The sequence below is a fragment of the Bombus bifarius genome, unplaced genomic scaffold (assembly GCF_011952205.1).
Source record: "Bombus bifarius isolate JDL3187 unplaced genomic scaffold, Bbif_JDL3187 scf7180000008140, whole genome shotgun sequence".
NCBI lineage: Eukaryota > Metazoa > Arthropoda > Insecta > Hymenoptera > Apidae > Bombus > Bombus bifarius.
Genome location: NW_022884468.1, coordinates 1,684,458 through 1,706,663, shown reverse-complemented (window position 1 = coordinate 1,706,663; position 22,206 = coordinate 1,684,458). Strand labels below are relative to the sequence as shown.

The 22,206-nt window shown below is 33.9% G+C and overlaps 1 protein-coding gene across 1 annotated transcript in view; it reads left to right on the top strand.

The window, feature by feature from the left end:
• Positions 1–21,370, top strand: part of LOC117208562 — a 39,938-nt gene extending 18,568 nt beyond the window's left edge. Inside the window, exons 5-7 of the mRNA XM_033449784.1 lie at positions 513–586; positions 11,515–11,727; positions 19,183–21,370. Of these exons, the coding sequence (XP_033305675.1) occupies positions 513–586; positions 11,515–11,727; positions 19,183–19,293 (398 nt within the window). The 3' untranslated portion in view covers positions 19,294–21,370. The remainder of the gene's footprint in view (positions 1–512; positions 587–11,514; positions 11,728–19,182) is intronic.
• The last annotated feature ends 836 nt before the right edge of the window (positions 21,371–22,206 follow it).

Genomic DNA, 22,206 nt, shown 5'->3' with positions numbered 1-22,206 from the left:
TTTGGTGACGTCCAAAAAATTAACTAAAAATTGTAAATTATTCGCGTTAGAAATATTAGATTTAAAATACTGTCCGTATCGATGTTTGCTATGCTTGTATATTATGTAGCTTTTCGTTTAGTGATGACATTTTGTGTTAGTGGAAAATGTGTTAAGGAAGACAGTTTTATCTGTCTCTTGTGGCTGTGACCTTTTTTTATGGGTTACCACTTTTATCTCTTCAACGTCATTTCTAATTCTATGAATGTGAAATCTGTTATTCGTAAATTATATTTATATTGCAATTTATATACAAGACGAAGTTATAGAGTCGAGTTGGCACCATTTACCTATATATATTTCCCTTAAAATTATTCAGTCTTTATCTAAAACACTTTCCAACGTATCGTTAATAGCTTCGAAGGCACTTGAAAGGATTAACATAAGCAATAATTTATTTTTCCTGGTGAGGTATAACTATACAGATATTCCACGAACGTGATTAAAATATCTACCTTTATTTACTTTTCCAGCTAATACTAGCCAGTATGCACATTACGTTTTCAACACCTTGGACCAGGATCATAGCGGTATTCTCAGTTTTGAGGTAAGCACGTTCTAGTATGTGTTACATTATTTACTGTTAACTTTATTTACTCGTGCAGTTCTATTATCCAAATTCTAAACCATTAAATTAAACAATATTTACTTAAAAATTCAAATGATTAAAAGTATTAAATTATTTAATCTTAAAATAAAATAAATTAAAACATAAAATTTAAAAAATATATATTCGGTTAAGGTGCAATACTCCGTGTACTTTAAAAGTGGTTATTGTTAAACAACTTAGAAGAAAAACTATGGAAATAAAAAAGAACATAAGAAGCGATAAAACTAAATTTAACAAAGAAACAGGTACGATATTTGTACGCAAAACCTAAAGGAATTTTGTTTCGAGAGTCTTTAAAATCTGTCATAAAAATCTGTTCTAAAAATTCATCGAACATGGAAATAAAAACACTGTAGTACGAAAGCATCGAGATTCATCGTAAACACTGAAAAATTTGCTTTGAAACTGAATTAAAATCCAATCAGCAGCGTCGTTACTCGGAAAGCTGTTGAAAGTATGTGCAAATAAGGATAGGATATTAACGGCGATCGATTTTCAACAAAGCACTCAATTCTACTTCCAAGGGGAAAAAAATGAGCCACTTTCAGATCTAATTATTACAAGCCGTAGAAAAAAAATTACCAATTCGCAACGTTAACTACATTTAAAACCAGAATTACACTGACAGAAAGTCTCATTATCTACGAGATATCGCATAAACGGAATTGCCCATTATGAACTTTCGATACTCTCAAATGATTGTTACGCATCTTTGTTGCCAGTATTTAAACTGTTAAATTATCATTAGAAAAAAAACTTGCACTTGAAATATTTTTTAAATGTATTTTATTCAGCAATATAGGATGTACAAATACAGATTAACATTAAAAGACTCAAGTGTTATACGTTGATTTATTGAAGTCAAAGTAAAGGGTGTAGTTTAGTGTGATATCTATATGTACCATGACCGTAGAACACTATAATTTCTCTGACATAGATGTTCTGATAAATAAGAGAGAATCTACAATACGGCTATGTACTTTATGGACATGAATCCTTAAAATTACATGTTTTTTTCAACTAAAGATTTAGTAGATTAATGTTTTATAGCACACGTTCATTGACAAGTATTTTTAAACACATGTTTCTTGTGTCTCTTCTCTTCTTCTATTTTGTAATAATGTTTGAGAAAAGAATAGAACTCTCTTAAATAATAACTTAACTAATAACGATATAACCTAATATTTACCATTTCAGAAAGAGAATATGTTATAAATTTCGCGTGGAACCTAAAATATTTAAAATATACAGCAACGATTTAAAGCGAAAACGATTAATATGTCAATGTCGAGACAAAAGAATTTCTGCGCGATAACGAATTTGCGCGATTGGCAAAAACGAAATACGATATATAAAGTAATATAATAACGTTTACCGCAATAATGTTAAACGCGTAATAGAATATTTCCAGCGCACACTAACAATACAAAAAAATAATTATAACGATATATTGAAAAGTAGATGTTACTTAACATTATAACGATTAATCGTGAAGTAAAACTACTTGTGTTCCGCTAGCTCCTATAAATTAGAATCCCATGCATCGTTTAAAATCGTTAAGTGTACCCATAATCCTCCGTAGATAAACATATTTTTTCACGCTAGATCGGCAAACTGGGTCGTTTATCTTCAAGCCTGATCTTTTCACCGTTCTACGCTCTTAAAAAGTCTACTTCTATTGCATTATACATTCGTCTGTTAAGTCGAATAGTTGGAACTGTTTTTTGTATATTTGTAAAACTAAAAGCTTCGTGACTGTGATTTCGCATGAATTGTCAATGACCTAGTTTCCATACAACGAATTGACAATGTAGAGTCAGATTAAGCTATTATACTCGCAGAACAAATACCTTAACGAACGAACTAAAAATGAAAAGATTAATATGCAAAATATAAAAATCGATATGATAGCGATAAAGAAAATTCCATTTCCTTTGCTCCGATACAAATTACACATAATAGCGCCATATGACCGATGCTTAAACGTTGTTCATGCATCGCTCGCTGAAGCAAGCATTTCAACGTCCCATATTCATCACGCGAATTATTGTCGCCCTTGTACAATTAGCCATTCGCACCGTTCAATTGGCAAGTGTGCTTCGAACAAATATTCGACGGAGATTAACGATAATTGCCACTAGCAGGATGCCACTAACGAGCACCATAGATCTAACTAAGTTTTCCAATCAATCGATGGTGCAGTCCAATTAATCGATGATTCGCGGTTAATTTGCCGACGGTGCAGCCGTTCCTCCTCTTCTGTTTATTATTTCGAGAATCGAGAAATAAGAAAACTGAGGGGAAGTCGTTCGAAGATAATTACCAACTAACATAATTATCTCTGAACGCTTCGGGCTGAAGATGTACCTTGTGTAATTAAACCTCGGGTTGCCCGAAGCTCACACATTGCAGTAGCTTTTTACGTAGCAAACATTTTCTCCCGTCTGTTCTTTTCGTTTTCTTCGGCACACAATAAAGCTTCTACAGTAGCCTTTGACGTCCAACCTCCTTTAATTAACTCCTTTTATCAGATTCTCTTTAACCACGTACATACAGGCTTGTTTATAGAACAATATAAGTCAACTTTCGAGCGTCCGCCCTTTTTGCTGCTCTGACAATGGCGAACAATCGAAAATGGATTGTGTTCTCGTTGCGGTATGTCTTGACCATACGAGGTTCGATTACATACAGCTCTGTATTATATAATAATATTTTCTTTCGTTTTTCCTTTTTTTATTAATATTAATAATTGACGTTATTAACAATTCTACTTTTCTCGCTTAATTAGGTAATTTAATTGAACAATATATGTTTATACTGGTATTTATGAGATGGTAATATATTAGTAAAATATCCAAGAATATCAGCTGACACATCTTCTTTAACAGAAATTTGACTAAAATTTAACTGAAATTCGATAATTAAGATGAAATTCTAGATAAAGAATTATGAATTTCGAAAAAATTAATCGGAAATCTCTTCTCTTAATACGTACTGCTGTGCATTTGTCTGCAAAGGTGAAATGCAAACTCCAATACTTTGCTCGATGGTATTAAAATTTCTCGAAACATAGTTTCCTCTTTAAAAGTAGAATGTTTCAATTTTAGAGAAGTAAAACCTGAGTCGACATTTTACGTCCTGGAAACTTTCTACGGTTAATAGATCGAACAAATTTATCAGAATGTCCTATGAAATAACTTTCCAAAATTATGGAATATCCTTCCAAAATTATGGAATATCCTTCCAAAATTATGGAATAACTTTTCAACATAATAGAATGTTAGCTTCTTGTTTTAGGACAAATAAAATTAACATCGCGTCTGAGAATTTACTATAATTTTCAATCAAATACATCGAGATCATATGAAAGAAATAACATTTTTCTCCTTCTTGTCACACGTTTCACCAACGAAAGAAGATTCAAACGTTAATAATACATCGACATTAGAAAAGTTTTACGTTGTAAAATTTCGCGTGTGAAAGAACAGAATATAAATGCTTCACCAGGTCGTTTCAAAGAATCGTTCCCAGCTTTCTTTCACAGTTTCTAAAATTGACCAGGGGAAGACAGCTTTATCCTACGACATACATTATCTTGAACTGGAACGGCTATTGGTCCAGTAACACTTTCGGGTAATACACGTCCTTATCGAGCCGAATCGCATTACGAGCTCACCCTAAAATCTGCGAACGCGTGCAGATCACCGCTACTGCTTTACGGTACGATACTTTTTGTAGAGAAATTTTTATCTCAGCACGACATGACTCCTCCATCTTCGACTCGATGGCACATTTTGCTTCTACACCGGTCGTTTTCCTCGAGACGACAAAAATGAGTTCACCGATTTTTAGCTCAATCGTATTGTTTTAGAAAGCCTCAATGTATAGTAACTAAGTATGTTTTTAACATAGATACTCGAGATAATGTAATGTTTCGAAATTTTTAATTATTTCTCGAAATGTGTAAATAAACTGAGCAAATTTAAAGTTATTTTTTGTTAATATGTAAAAATAAAAAATTTGATATTTGTGATAAAATACATTTTATCTCGATAATCGTTTAAAAAAAGTTTTAGAACTGGATGTAAATACTAATCAAATGAGATACATACTTTATGTACTGGTCAAGTAGAATGAGTCTTTCAATTGATCGATAAATTCAATTTTCGTTAAATAATCATCCATTGCATAGACGTTCATGACTAAATTCACAATGTACCACTCAATGCGTTTTGTCCTTTAAGCTCAATCGAAATCGTGTTCAACGTTAAATCGCTGGCGGCATAATCACGAAGACCTAAATCAACAATCGCTATTTATTCCGGCGAGCATCGCTGTTTGCGATTAGGACTGTTGCGAATGTATCTCCTATATTTGTGACCAAGGCATTCCTACTTCGGCGTTATAATGCTTACTTACGCTACAGGCTTATTTGCCTACACGTTCACTATACAGCCTTGTTCAAATTGGAAATTAATGTTCGCTATTAAGCTCACTTTACGCAAAAACAAAGTTGGCAAACACGTTCTTATTAAGAATGCGAAAATTAAAAAGAGCAAGATAAAGGTTTGTAAAAATAATAGAATATACAGTGAATCTCAAAGGTAATTATACTTTCGCAATTATTGAATTTGATGAATTGAAATAAGCGTATAACATAAATGAAATATGAATTAAAATGTATGCCATAGTGAATTTTTTAGTAAATTAATTATGTCACCTATAATCTCTCTCTCTCTCTCTCCCTCTTTTTCTCTCATAATTTTTCGAGGTTGAAATTTTTATTATAAGATGACCTCCAAAATCATTAGTACTCTGCACGTTAATTACTAATTTTCACATTCTTCTATATTAACAACAACTTCGTTGGTCATCTTCAACAGCTTATGTATATTAGATTTTCCATATAAACGCATCTTCAGTTTCATACGACCCCATAGAACAAAAATCTAAAGGCCATAGGTCGAGTAATCGCGGGAAGCATGTCGCAGGTTCACCTTTTCCTAACCATTGACCATTAAAAGTTTCGTTCAACGATGCTGTTATAGTATATCTACAGGGACATTATCAAATAGGTCAATGTTTTACTTTTATCACTACAAGATATTATCGTATAATCGAACTGGGTCATCTCGACCTTATAGTATTAATCTTATATAAAAAAAAAACGTAAAATATAGCATTAACAATACAAAAGAATATATTAGTTTATAACCATGGAACAATTCCGCTGAAACAAAATTGTGCACATTTGACCGGTTAGATCGGAAAAAATTGTACGTTAAAGGGTTAACACGCGGAAACAAACAACGTTACAACTGTCTGCTTCCGATCCGGCAAAATGCCCGTAACTCGAACATCGAGTATCTTTAACTGTTTCGTGCAACGCACGAAACGCTCTCCATCGATTGCTTTCGAATGAAAAAACGCCGTCGTAACTCAATTTGCCATAATTGAAGCGTGTGCTAATCCAATTTGTCCCATGAGCATGAACTCCAAAGTGCTTTTGGCCGTGGCGTGTACGCGGCGTGACTCGTGTTGTAGGGCGTTATTATTAATTCTTTTTACAGTTTTCAATTACTTCGTACTGGAAGATGTCGAAGCCATTATTACAAAGTTGAGCACGTTGTATGCGCGACATCGAATAAAGTACACGACAAATTACTTCGTTTGTCTTGGTGCACGAAGGCAATTTATTCATAAGCGAGGCAGAGGCTGCCTGGCTTTTTACGTTTACTCGCATCATAAAGTTGTCGACGACATGTAGAAGACAATATAACGTGTCTCTTGGTAATAATCAAAACTTCAATGAAAGCGTTCCCGTGGCTAGAATACGACCGAATAGCAGTCGCAAACCGAGTAACAACGTATTATGAAGCACGTTTTTCATGTATTTTTCTTTATTATACTTCGTAACTTCGTTATTTGAAACTTTATTATCCCTTGCGCTGATATCGTGCAGATGATAGGTAGTATCTATATACTTTTTTTTATACCTATACGATATTATATCTACACTTTTTTTGTAAACTATTCAAATTATAACTAAATTTAGAAGTTTCGATTATTTTCCTTTGTACTAATTTGTATTAAACTATTGCGTCGTGTAAACGTGGAACAGACAATTTGATCAACGCAAATGAAGATTTATTAGAAACACGTAAAAAGCCTTGTTTCCAAAGAAAAGCGCGATACAAAGTGCAAAATAAGGATAGAAAAGCGGCTCGAAAGGTCCATGAAAATTTAAACTTTGTACGTAACTAAGATTAAGTATCGTTGCTACTGATTCATTTCGATCTTTGTAACACCTAATAGAAACAACACTTTAGATAGGATTAATGATTATACATGTAGAAATCAGATTGAACAAATTCTTGATATATTTAGAATCATGGCTTATAAAAGTATAGAGATTAATAGCAGTGCTATATAATACTGATATTTATTTAAAAAATCATTATATTATAAATATCATTATCTGGGAAATATTTGCATAATTCTTATAACGTAGCATTCTTGTTATTTACATTTTTACGATATTTTTTGGTATATTTTTCGGTCACTAAAATGTATTGCTATCCAAAGAGATAGCATAATTTTAAGCATTTCACGTTCTCTTCTCTCTCACGACAATTGTACCCTTCGTTCGTTGGTCTTCACTGACCTACTCCAAGCTTTGACACCTGCATTCTGTTCAATGATAAACGCTGATTCAGCGTTCTCCCTTTTCACTATCGCCAGACTGGCGTGCGTATTTTCAAAGAAAAAGTAGGTCACCACCTTTCCGGAAATTCGATTGCCATTCAGTATCTTTTGCAGTTTAAATGTTGCACTTTGAAGTCATATCCCTCGAACCAATTGAAATAACAACTTATAACAAACTGCACTTCCCAAGACACGCTTCTTTCCCGGTGTTCTATGGATTCACTCAGAAACGTGATACTTTTCCACTGTACATTTTACATTCAATGTGTAATATTCATTTTACACGGATTATTGTTACTAATACAACCGAGAAGAGGATAATTCTATGTAAAAATAATAAGTCGGAAGCATAGAACGAAATTTCATGATTAATAGACAGCAAATGCTTCGAATATATAATTAAACTCCATAGTGTTTTTCTTCCTTTAACAACTTGAAATATTGAATTTCAACCATATCGACTACAAAATCACTAGATAAATTTCATTCGCGGGTTATTCATAAATCATTTTAGATACACATTAAAGTTATTTCAAAATCTATTTTATACATCGTTAAAAAAATTCCACTATCGTAATATTCCATCGTGAGATACGTGATAATTAGAATCTTTTGCTTCATCTTGTTGATTTTCATATTCCTTTCCCATTTCTAGTTTCTCATTTATTTTTAACAAAATACTGTCCGTAAATATAATGCTGTTCTTATACTCATAAGGAAAATAAATTCGAGGCCTTAAACGCGAACTTCAACGCGAAACGCGAATTTCTCGGTATATGATAAAATTTGAACCGACTGCGTAATTCCTCTTTATGAAACTTTTCTCTCAATTTTGCAAAAAATCCGCTTCCTGTTCTCATCTTTCGCTTTCCTCGTTTCATCTCTCGAACCCGTTAGTGCTCTTTGCTCTCTATGCAGTTCGAAATGAACCACGCTAACAGCGCCGACGAATACATCTCTTTAATGTATAAAGAAGTTACTAACAACGTACTGTTCGTTCTGTGATATGGTATCCTTTAAAATTAAGGGAAAACCATTTTGGTCTCTTTAATCACAGTATTTATGCGCTTGTGCTTGTCTCTTTAAGCCGTTTTGCAAAGGTAATTCATTGAAAGGAGGAAATTCGTTCAAAATTAAAAGATTCTCCTGGATAAAAGAACCGCGGAATTCTTCGTATGTTTAGGGGCAAAGTAAGTTATTAATTTAAAATTAATTTTTAAAGACACAGGTAGAAATGATGTACGATTAATGAATGCGTAAATGCATGTACAAATTATCAAATCATGTTATACTTCCTTGCGAATGAAGACACATAAATATGTATTTAAAATTATACATAAATATCGAACGTTTTAATTAAACTAATATATCCGTAAGCTCGTTTTAAAGTATCGAAAGTAATAACGAGACAAAAATTATAATGAAAATAACTTCGGAATCATAGAATACCGGCAGAATTTTCGAGAAATTAATTCTCCACGCAGAACAAATATTGTCTACTAACTAGAAATATTTACAGTGTCACGTTAAACGATCTCACACTTTTGATCTTTAATGGAGCCCTTTTTTGTGATAATTTAAACTTCGCTGAAAGCACGAAACGCTTGGTCTATTTTAAAACGCCATGCAACGTCAATGCCCACTTTTCTTGGTGAGTGTAGTCGAAATTGCGCTTTCGCATATGTAGAGCGTACGGAAACGGAGACACAGTGTCGCTGCAATCATTCTCTTCCGGCGTAAAGTCAAGCGTGAACGAGTGGTACAATGGAACAGAGACGAAAGCTACTACGAGCCAGCTCCTCCATCTTCTATCGCCATTCAAACTTCTGTTAGAATTTCCATAATAATTATTGCGTCTGCATTGGAAATAGTTAGCCTGTGGTTCGAGCTACTTGTACGCGTAACGCCCACGTATTATTTACCGCGACAATTCTCTGACATTTTTCATTTTCGCTCGATATATTTTAATTTTGTACAGAACGTAATTTATTTGCAAAGTTACAAACGTAGATCTCAAAGCAACGTCGATCCACGGCTCGTTTTTTCCCAAGCAAAACGACGTTTTGGCTTCCTGGTTTTCTGCTCAATGTATTTCAACCCTTTTGGCAGAATGAAATTTAATGAGAAAATTACAAATGAGCAACTCGTAACAAAAACGAACCTTCTCCGTGTTTGCCTTCCTTTAAGAAAACAAAAGAATACTCTAGTACCTTTAGTTTCAATATATGTACTTGAGTTTTCTAATAAAATATTCACATCACAGAGAAACCGCTTAAATTGTTTGGTAGAATCTCATAGCGAAGATAGTTTCCATAGAATCTATCGATTTTCAATCAAATGAAACAATGCACAAATCAATATTTTATAACAGTGATTAACGTCTCTTGATTTTCACTAAATTAATTCGTACGCTTTGGTAAAATCCACATTGTTATAAATCGATGAAAATGTGTGAATGTTTATGATCGTTAATGCGTCTGTTGATTTCATAAGAAGATTGTAAATGTCGTTTTCCATCGTCAATTTACCGCTAATTCGTGCATCATATTTTAGTAACACATTCGCGTATTGTTAATAAAAATCCTGCAAGCTGTCCACGTACTTATGAGCAGCAGTGTACGCTTTCACGTCGTGGCGAGTTTCCGGTTCGTAAGTTGGTGAACTGGCATTAAAGTTTATTACCCGTGGGACGATGTAGTATCTGTCGTTATCGTCGGACAGTCAATTATCGCGCGATTAAATGGGCTTTTCGCGTGTGCACTTTGATTTCGATTTAATCTCCTTCTCGCGTGAACAAAATCGAAATTTTACGAAAGCGATACAGCGGCTACCAACGTCTGTTACGTTAATGGATTTCTCGTTACATCTATCTTTTGTATCGAGCGAGAGGAACTCGAAAACATTATTTTAATCACTATCTTTTGTGCGATATCAGTAACGCGGAATACGATAGTGCGTATAGTCGGGTAATGACAAAACTTGCGTATAAAACGGTGAATAATTCGATATGTTTTACATTCTTGTTCCAAAACGAAAATATTCATGCCTCTAATATAGAGAAATTCGTCTATTTTACTGTGGAAACAACATTAATTGTACAAATTAAAATCAAATACTTTGAAATTAAATGATTCAAAGTCGAGATCGCGTACGAGCAAACAAATCGGGTGAAGATTAAATATAATTACAATGCAATACATAATATAACTAGTTGAATTTAATAAATAAATTACTTAAATACAATAAACAATGCCGATCGATCTGTTATAAATCGTTGTGTAATATATCTACAAACATTGATAGAAAAACAAGTTTTAAATCTCATCGTAATGGGCTGTTTCAATAAAACAGTTCCCTAGGTGATAGAGAACTCTAGATATCAATGGCTTTCCCAATTAAACGACATACCATTAGTTGCAGTCTATATTCTATGGCATGGTATCATCCAATCGAAATGAAGGTGTAAATCGAATTTTAACTAAAGTATACAAGCTAAATCCACGATAATCTATTTAAATCGACTTCTCGTTCATTAATTAAACACACGAACGATGTTCGTCGTATTTTATTCCCTTTTCCATTCTCTATCGTTAATATTTCATCACGTTTCAATTCCTATGATATTCGTAACGCAGCAACTGATTATATCAACAATTTCGAAATTTTATTTTTCGAAGCGCGATTATATAAATTGTACCAATGATCAATAATATCGATGAAAATTGATGAAAGCCAAGAATAACGAAGACAACTTTTGTTTTTAATAAATAAAATTCCTTCATAGATAATAAAAAAAAGACGGATGACTGTAATCGTTTATAATAATAATCATCGTGCCTAACCAAAATCATTTAAACTATGACGTGAATCTTTATACTTTAACTTTTTAAATTTGTTAAAATTTGTTAAATTTGTAAATTGTAAATTTGTTAACTTGTTAAATTTGTTAAATTATAGACTGACTTCTATTCTGAATATTCTGGTACGTTAATTTAACGCACGATGCTCATTTCCAATATTCATATTTCATATCATTTTATTGTTTCTCCTCTTCGTTCTCTATTATGGATATTTTGTCCGTGCACGAAACAGCGAACAATTTCAATATACGAGATGTCGTATCTAATACAGCAAAGACCAATTTTATTCCGATGTTGCAGGACTTCGTTACTGGTCTCAGCATACTGTCTCGTGGTTCCATCGACGAGAAGCTGCGCTGGACGTTTTCCCTTTACGACATCAATGGCGACGGTTGCATCACAAGGGAGGAAATGACGGACATCGTGACAGCTGTATACGAGCTGATGGGAAAATTTTCTGACCCGAATATGGACCATGAGGGTGTGCGAGAGAAAGTAGATCGAATGTTTCAGGTATGAATTTTTCCCTATTGTGCAGATTTCCTTATCGTGCAGATATTCATGCGTGAACTTTGATTAAAGTTCGATTAAAGTTTGCACAACGGTAATTCATTACGTTACATTATTGTGTTCGTATGTTACATATTATACCAATACGTTAATTAGAAACTTAATGTGCAACCCTTGGTACATAGTTAAATTCATAAATCTTCCCTAGAGAACGATTCGATATAAAACTCGGTATAAAGCGCAATTTAAAATATCGTAAATCAAAAAGCAATTTTAAAATACATCGCGATAAATTAAATTAAAAAACTTTCGCGGCAAAGAAGAACATTGCTTGCGGTTAAATTACAGTTAGTGAAGTACAGAATCTCAAAGTTTCAAAACACAAATCGGTACTTTAGAACATTTCTTAAGAGTTATTTAATATAAAATGAAATTTTGTCAGCTATTACGTCCTTACATCTGTACATACTATTCCTGTAATTTTCTCCATATAACATTATTCTTGTGCCATGTTTCATGAACATCGAAAGCATATTCGTTCCATAGACCATCTGGTAAAGCACCAGCTATACTGTCTGAGAACTACGTATATAGAAATTTTTATAAAAGAAAAGTTATAATTATTTTCTTCTTATTGTACATTCATCATTCGCGTCGAAATTACTTTGTTAGCTTTAATATTAAATTAAAGAGAACAGATACATATATGTTCGAACATAGATCGAGTAGCAGTATAATATTTTCTCATTTGAACACGTTCATTTGAAATTGTTACAAGTATACATTGTACGCTTCACTGTACATCGTACAATCGTGTTACAAGAAATTCTGATTTTTACCTTTGTACAAAGTACATCAAACAGCTTAACCTATATAGTTGACAATTAATTTGTCGAATTGAAGAGTTGCTGGTATAGTGCGACAGCTAGAAAATCGATGAGCTACTCGATGATCTTTCATCGTAGAAGGTAACAATAGACAGAAAGTTTTCACAGGCTTTGACAAGCTTGTTCGTTCACTTTGACGAAGGAAAACGAGTGCTCGTAAAGCATCCAGTCGATTTCAATGATGCAAGGAAAAGCCTTTCTTTTTAGCGACTGTCACATTGTTAGCCGCGAATGACAATGTCTGCGATGATGTACTCGTACCCTTGTCTCTGTTATCTTTTTTCTACGTCGAATAAAGGACGATTCGTTTCAGCGAGACAATTTTGGTGCGGACCCCATACCACTGATTTATCAGAAAGGAGTTCCTGTTATCCTTCGTCTTGAGATGTCCTCAATTTCAACTAAATATCTTACGAAAAGAAAAGATAAATATATCATAGCATTATTACAATTATTCTTTTTACTAATACTTTTTTTTTACTAATTAGCAAGAGTAACATTCAACAAGTAAGTGTATCAAAGCACGTACCAGATATTTCGAAAATCTTTTAAATACGTAACATAATTGTATTAGTAATTATGAAAATGGCCTAATCGCAAGTTAAAAACTAAAAGAGACTAAACTTGTTATTTATCTTCTATTATATCAATTTACATTATAATAATATGGAAACATTTTTTAAACATTTTTTAATAAATTGGATAGATTGCATTGCAATAAATTGAACTGCAAAATGAAGTTTATAGTCATACAGTTAAAGCAAAATATACAGGGTGGTTGGTAACTGGTGGTACAAACGGAAAGGGGGTGATTCTAAGCGAAAAAGGAAGTCGAAAATATAGAATAATATTTGTTTTTTAATTTTTTCTTTTTTTTTTTTTAATTTTTCCATCGAGACAACGATCTACAGTAAGATCCGTTATAACGTACGCGTACCGAACGAAAATTCAAAATCGATTTTCTCGAAAACAAAGCCTCAAACGAAAAATTTTTATTCTATATTTTCGATTTCTTTTTTCACGTAGAATCACCCCCTTTCCGCTTGTACCACCAGTTACCAATCACCCTGTATACTTACACTAAATATCACTAAATATTGTTTTCTTTCAGAATTATTTCAAGCTTTGCCGATATTATTAGAATATTCGACTCTCATTACAGTGATGCTGAAATCTTAGAACGTTTCATACAGTACATACGATATACACATAAAAATTTTCTACGACAAGCGTTCACAGTTCGAAGTGGCTTTCGTGAGCCACTGTATATGTACGTAGAGTAAACGAATTAACAAGCAATTCAACGGTAAAATACTGTAATTATTTGTTGCATAATCAATTGATAATTTCCAATCTTCGTCTCGAGTGCTTGCTGTAGCTTGATCATGTTTATGCGCAAACGTCATGAATGTTAAACTTCTGCCACGAGGAATGGTAACGCGAATTTATTGGCAAAGCTCGTACGAAATCCAAGGGTAAACGGCTTGTTTACGGCTACCGGTTTTCGCGTTCACATATGCATGCACATATATGCACAAAGAGCTAAGAGAACTAACAAACACGAACCGGGGGATGAGTGGCGAGGAAACTAGTACGATTCTAACGTGAAATCGCATTGCAAAACATGCACTGACGTGCACTGACTAAATATCCAAAGTTCTCTAAGCGCTTCGTAGTCTATACTTTTCGAATCTTGTTGCTAAAGCTACCGAACTTCGCCGTGTTCATTCGACAAAATGTTCATTAGTTCTATGAAATTCAGGAATATAAACGCTTCATTCGACGCGAGATCAATGAAACTAGGAGATAAAGTATATATCCATATCTTTTACTTTCTTTATAACCAGATTATCGATTTTTACATATTTATATTAAGCGTGAAAAAAGAAAAAAACACAAGAACGAACGTAAGTTTAGAAGTATATGGTCGTATGCTTGGAACTAGAGAAGAAAAAATTATATGAATCCTAGCAATTTATTCGTTGCTATCATATTCTTAGCATTATTTCCGATACTCTTATTGACTTTTTATTAAATCTACATGAGATACGGACGTTATTCTTAAATATTCGTAAATATTCTTATACATCAACACCTAATTTTTCGATTTTCCTATGACCTACAAAACAGATGTATTCTTGCATTTTCGACGAACGAGGACAGAAGCAACCGGCAGCAACACGGAATTGCCAATTTAAAGTTTGTTCCTCCACGATACAAAAGAAGAATACGAAGTTTAAAGTGGTTGATATTTCGTTTCTATCGATTACTTTTCTTCATCGGTATCCAATACCGGTACACTTTACTGTCCAACGTGTCCGAATGAATTACTGTACTTCTTTATAGGTATTGTGCTTCCATAAGAAACTGCAAAAAGGATATTATACTACAAGTTTGTAGTTGTATTGTATAAGAATTGTTTCGTTGAAAATACATAAGCGTATATACGTATGTACGCAGACCAAATTCACAATCCTAATAACGAAATAGCAAACGTATCCCCATTGAAACTCCGACGACACCTTTGTCACATCGGCGCTCTTCCTCCTTCCGGTATACGATTCCGGGTTTCAACAAACGACGATGACGCTTCGTGGTGCGGTAGATTCAATCGGTGCTAATTAATCAGTGAGAAAGCAGATGTAACTGATGTGAGCCACGCCATACGCCGTTCGTTACTCCGTATAGACTTTTAATTAAAAATGAGCAACGTATAGATCGTAGAGAAAGGATCGAGGTTTAAATCAGATCCATTGTTTCTAAAAGCCGCTACCGAGCTTTCGAGAGCTCTTTACGCCCAGCCAAACATGCGGATCATGTTATGTTTAAAAACAGGGTCAAGCGGCTTCAATGATGTACACAAATAAATTTAAATCAGTTACTTAGCGCGATGAGATATTTTCAAGATTTTAAGACTTCGAGATTTTAAATAATCGTAGATTATTGATTTCACCTAAAGTGATATGTGATATATGAGAGAGTTGAGTCTATTTTTAACCATTAAGGGCATGATTTTGTCAAATATAGTGAAAGATCTTGAAAACGCCAATTCACTGTTGTCACAATATTAGAGTTTGGATGTCAGAATGCCGCACCGTAGGATTAATAACACGAACATAAAATTACAATGTTAAAATAAAGGTGAATATTATCTGTTTTGCTATTTGATTGTGTTCGAAATTTAGCGAATGCTTCAAAATGAATTACATCCAAAATATTCGTTCAAGCGCGGTAACCATTTTCAAAATTATTTCTTCTCTTATTAACAATATCATTATTATTTGTTCGCAGAATTATTAAATCTTGTACGAACGAAACAGTAAATTAAAGTAAGAAAAGCTTCTTAATTTATCGCAAGAAATTACATTATGAAAATCTATACGTTTCTAATTAATGAAATCTAAAAACATGTTTGATTAAAGAGTATCACATCACATAATATAAATATTGAATTTATGTTTGAAGAACCTACGTTTCGATAAATGTGACGGCGTCCATTACGTTATTGAATGATGCACGATAAAATGCAATATACGAATTCCAATACACAAATTGATGAATGTAAATTTTTATTTCTCGATTTACCTCGCCAATAAAGCACATGAAATAAAATACACATTACTAATAATATTCATACGTTATCAATATACATAATTCGACGACCTTCTTTTAAAACTGCCAATTTAACGATATCCTCTTTTTACTTAAAATTATTAAACAACACCAGTCGTTAAATAACAACAGTTATTAAATAACGTGTCGTTGGAGCTTTCGCGTGTCATTAGAAGAAAACTTTACTTGGGAAAACTGATACTGACTGCAACACAACACAATATCTACCAAGTTTAATGAAGTGTTAGCTTAGAACCATGATTAATAGCAACGTCCAAAGTAAGCTTGTTATTAAATTTCTCCTTCTAGTTTTCTAAAGTAAATCTATATCATTGAAAACTAAAATATTCCGTATTAATTTTCACTCGATGTACATAATATTTATTCTGTATAAGCGTGTGAAAGATGTCAAAATGCCAGCTCGCTATTTAAAGAAAACAGAGAAGGAGGAAACCAAAGCATCACAGTTAAAGTGACATGTGGAAACGTAGAAGAGGAGAACAAATATCGAAGGTCGGAACAAGAAAGAATGTGTAAAATCTGCAAGAAGGATATTGGGACGTTAAAACATCTGGTGGTAGACTGCACCGAAGTAGAAAGAATACAACACGAGTGTAGAAAAGATTCTGACAGATGAAAGATAGGAGCAGAAAGGAATAAGGATAGAAGGAGACGAAGAAAGAAATGGTGGAAGAAATACCCAAGATTAAAAGGTGCAATAAGCAGACGGTTAGCAATAGGGGCTGCTGACGGAAATAATAGTTTTAGAATAGGAAGAACTTCTGGCGTGCTCTGTAACTCTTAGTATGTAGTAACTGGGTTAAGGATAACATAAGAATAAAGGAAGGACGAATGAGAAAATCGGACGAGAAAGTGTGTGATTAAAAAAATCGTAAGCGAGTCGAGCTTTTCGTTAAGAAAATCCACGTCAAAATGAAATAAATTATTATTATTGCTATTTATTCAAAATACCAAAATCAATGAACTCGACTATATTTGGATAAGATTTTTAATAATTTAATAAAATTATTTAGTTTTTAATCGTATCAAAAATGATACTTATACATATACAGGTCAATTCAATTTATTGAAATTTTATATTATTATTGTTATATTAATATTATTATATAATATTATTCGATATATTACAATCAAAGTTTGAAGGATATTTTAATTTTAATTTTGTAAGACTTACGCGCTACATATATGAGACGCGTGATTATTATAATTGTCACTTTCCATTATCCAGGGGAAATTCTGTATAAACACAGCGTACTATCGATTAGCAATAAGCTAGTATCCGTGGCATTCGATTTCTGCAGTTTGCGAAACACGGTTCTCGAATTACACACGAGCTTTGCAGATACCATCCTTTTGTCTTCAACCATTTCTCCTAGAATACTAATGAGCACCGACGTTTTCAGCATGGTGTGTAACGTTTCAACGTAGTTTGAACTTTACATTCAGTCAAAGCATTAACCACTTACGCAAAAGTTTACGTTCTCTAGTTCGGACGTTTAACATCATTAATTACCAAATTTGTAAGGGTTAAAGGAAACTTGGAAATTTTACAAAATACCATTGACTTTAAGAGTTTCATAAAATAACAGATATTTTCAGCGCATTAAAAACTGAAACATACCGATAATAAAGTTTCTTATGAATTATCGCTCTCACGTGATACAAAATTACCTGCTCTCTCCAAATTTCATAAAATTGTAGGATCTGGATGGAGCATGAAGTAATAACGAGGAAAATGTTACACAGATTCTTAAATTTCCTTTTTATAGTTACGATATAAATTTGATAGAATTCAATAATGTAAACTCATGAGAAAAAAATTACAAATAAAATGTTACGTTAACGTAACTTCGATCTCTAACACGTTAACTGCCCGGTGGTCATCGGTTATGGTAAGTATTTTAGAATAATTAGAATAAAATAAATTTCATGGATAACATTGTCAAAAAATGAGGAGTATTCAAAGGCAGTATAATGTTTTGTAAAAATTAAATGTCGTGGTATAATATATTTCAGTATATTTGAGCTTCCAGGACAAAATATAGTAAAATGAAAAAGTTTCCCGAACTTCTCTTCGTATTACAATAGATAAATACAGGGTGGTTGGTAACTGGCGGTACAAGCGGAAAGAGGGTGATTCTACGCGAAAAAAGAAGTCGAAAATATACAATAAAAATTTTTCGTTTGAGGTTTTTTTTCGAGAAAATCGACTTTGAATTTTTGCTCGGTACGCGTGGGGTACGTTATAACGGATCTCGCCGTAGATCGTTGTCTCGATGGAAAAATTTAAAAAAAAAAGAAAAAATTAAAAAACAAATTTTATTCTATATTTTCGACTTCTTTTTCCGCGTAGAATCACCCCCTTTCCACTTGTACCACCAGTTACCAACCACCCTGTATACATATATCGTGAATCATAGACCTTTTTTGCATGATAACATATCTATGATAGATTATAGTATTTTGTCTTTTTTCGATGAGACATTACTAAAAAACGAATATTAATATTCGTATTTCTTTCGTCTTCCTTCATTTTAAGTATACTTGGTATTTTCTCGATAAGAACGATAAGAATGATTTACTTTATACCTCCACTGAAAATTAGTAGCCTGCGTCAGAAATCAAACAGAACTGATTTTCCACAAGGAACGATTATGCTTTATTCGATATTTTTCCTCAAGTCGACGAGAAATGCAATACTTCTCATGGCGAGGTGATACTTAACAGACTCGTGCATAACACGAAGAGAAGTTCACGGAATTCTTTTCACACCAACGTATTTCAAATTCGCGTTGACAATCAACGTGTTATCGGGTTAAACAAATGGATTCTGTTCGTACAAGGATTTAGATTCCGTAAAACTAGAGCGATCCATTCGTCGCATTCTATCCAGCCGCAGAGAATTGAGAAAGAACATGAATATTTACGATTGTTGCAGAAGATGGATGGGAACAAAGATGGAGTGGTGACGCTGTCGGAATTCTTAGAAGCGTGTCGCGCCGATCCCGATATTTCAACGAGTATGGCTGCTTTGGACACGGCCTTCTGACACTCGGCGCGACCACGATACATGCCATGGACCTAAAGAGTTTCTGTTGATTTAGGAATATATCGCTCAACGTTGTACCTTATCTCCTGGACCAGGGGAATTTCCTCAAGGTTATTACGAGGATTTCGACCGAGAGATAGACTCGCCGAATCTCGAATTTCCGATGTCGAAACGCCTCGAAGGAAAACGAATGATGTATGATCCGGTTGGAACAAAAGCGTCTGTTATTAAGTGAAATTCGTAGCGTTTATCAGGTGAAATTCAAAGACGATGTTTGGATGTATCGAATTCTTTTCTACGTAAATTTATTCAATAACGTATACAGAGTGGGGCAAAATTCAGATTGGTACAAACAAGATCAGAGAGGATAGTATACGGTTGAAAATGAAGCGAAAATCAGGAATAACAAAATTACGTTAGAGGCTTCGTTTTCGAGGAAAATACATTTGAAAATCAATCTAGTACGCGTACAATCGATTGATGACTGGCGTTATACAATAGATTTCGCTGCAGACAGCTACCTACTGTCAATGTTCTTGTACACGATACACTGTGTGACTGTCAATTTCTATCGGGCAAAAGACATGGCGATGATCGTATATAATTTTTGCGTTGGAAGCTTATGGTGGAAACACATTTGCTGCACCCTGTATACCATGCGACGTGTCGCGTCACGTATTTTCAATTAGCGTTACGATTTGGTCATTGTCGAGCATATAATACCGTAGATCTGCCGGAACGTCGATCAGATTTTCCACTTCTGAACCGATCTAGCCACTTCGAAACGATATTCTCAGCTACAGCAGCGTCTCTATAAACGATACATATCTTTTTTACTGTTTGTACGACGTTTCTTCCCATTTATATTAGCAGAGCGTCGAATGACGAAAATGCACCTTACTTTCCTTCGTCTTTACTTTTAACGTAAACACGCTCAAATTTGCAGAGAAAGACGCGTTAACCAGTTGACAGCGGAATTTAGTTTCAAAAGTTTCATACAGACAATGACGATACACGTCGAACGCAGGGCAAAAGCTTATACAAATTTTACTAAAAAGGTAGAACGAAACGGGGGAGGATTACATTTTTATTCGATAAAAGATTCACAATTCATCGTTGAAAAGCGTATTATTATCAAAAAATTGTAAATTGTCAAAAAACAAAATAATTCGGGGAATAGCCGATATACGCAGTGAAGTACAGAGATGGGGATACATCGGAGAAAATAATCAACTAAATTTATAAAGAGCAGTACATTATACGAAGTATAACACGGAGAATAATCAAATAATCAAACTGTTTTTTTATAAAATACACAACAGTTTTACTAAAGGTATAAAGGAAACGTACCGCTAAATGTCATTTATGTTACTTTTTACTAAGATTTTGAATTTTTACAGTAAATGGTAATTTTTTAGTTTACATGACGAGTATACGCGTCAACCGCAGAGAAATAAAGTTTTGGATTGACGTGTATAAAGGCTGAACGCAGTTTGCTGGTTAAAATGTCAGAATGCGGCGAAACGTTAGAGAACGTGTAACACGTGCTTCATTTTGAAATGGTGACATTTCACGCGTTCATCACGTCGCTGTGGAAAAACGCTACGAACTTTTGTTCCAACCTACACACTTTTTTTTTCTGTAACATGGTCGCGTTAAAGAACCCTTTCAAACCGAAGATCACGAAATGGTCCTAAGAATAGAAGAGATTGTACTTTCGATATTCGTAGTTCTAGTTGTCCAGTGTGCGTTTCGCTAGGTAAGGAAGGATTAGATGAGAGATGAATAAGAAAAGCGTTAAACGAAAAAAAAAAACAAAAAACAGATAATATACCATATGATCGTTAGTAGTTATGATCGGAACTTGTTGCGAACTGTGTCCGACAGTTCACTTTTTAAAGAACGCGCGCTACAAACGATGAACAAATATGCAAATTTAGAGAAAGCAAAAATAATAAAATGAGGAAAGAAGCAACTGTGCCATTGAGACTTGACGTAAATTGTACGTGGCATTCGGCATTATTCGTGCCAAAAAATACATATATTATAGTTCTATAGGAAAGGTATAAAAAAAAAAGGAAGAAACACAGACATTTGTGTGGAAATAATTGAGCTTAACTTATATTTGTTTTACCTTCATGTTCTTTACTTAAACAACAAATGTATTTTGACGAAGAAGAAATGGAAGAAAGAGAGACATCTTCACTTTAGCTGATATTTTATATTGAAAAACACGCATGCACGGTAACATATGGATTCTTAACGACTTACGATAACGACGTAGTCTAGTTTTCTACGACGACCATATTTTTTTACGAGGCTATTGCTCGTTACGTCGAGGCATAGCTTTTACATTTACATTTTATGTATTAGACTATCCGTTCCCGTAGAGATTCACGCTGTTTTTAAATGCAAACGAGGCGTTTCTTTTTATTCGCGTGTTATCATTGCCGAGAATACCACAAAAACTATCCCTCGTTTCGTTTCATTTTTGATACCACCATTGTTTCTTGTGAGAGCGAGCATTCCTAATTCCCCAGAGCCGCGAGAAATCTCAAACTTAATTCGTATTAGATATAAAACGATCGTAGATTTTATTCGTCGATTTCGACGAGATTGCGAATTACCGGTAGATTTTTTTAGTTTGCAAGACGAGACAATGTAGCGAGCGGAGATAGGTCACGTATTCGTCGCAAGGTGTTCTTCCCAGCGTGGCAAATAAAAACGGGTAGCAGTAAACGCTGAGTACGATTTTTAACGATAATAAGACACACGAATCGACACGTTGAACCTGTTCGGTACGAGCGTCGATAAAGTCAATCGCGATAATAATTGCTACGCCTGTACGCGGTCATCGGATGATACACGGCGGACGAGGGCCGTACCGAAAAGGTTGATCGAAACGCGCGACAG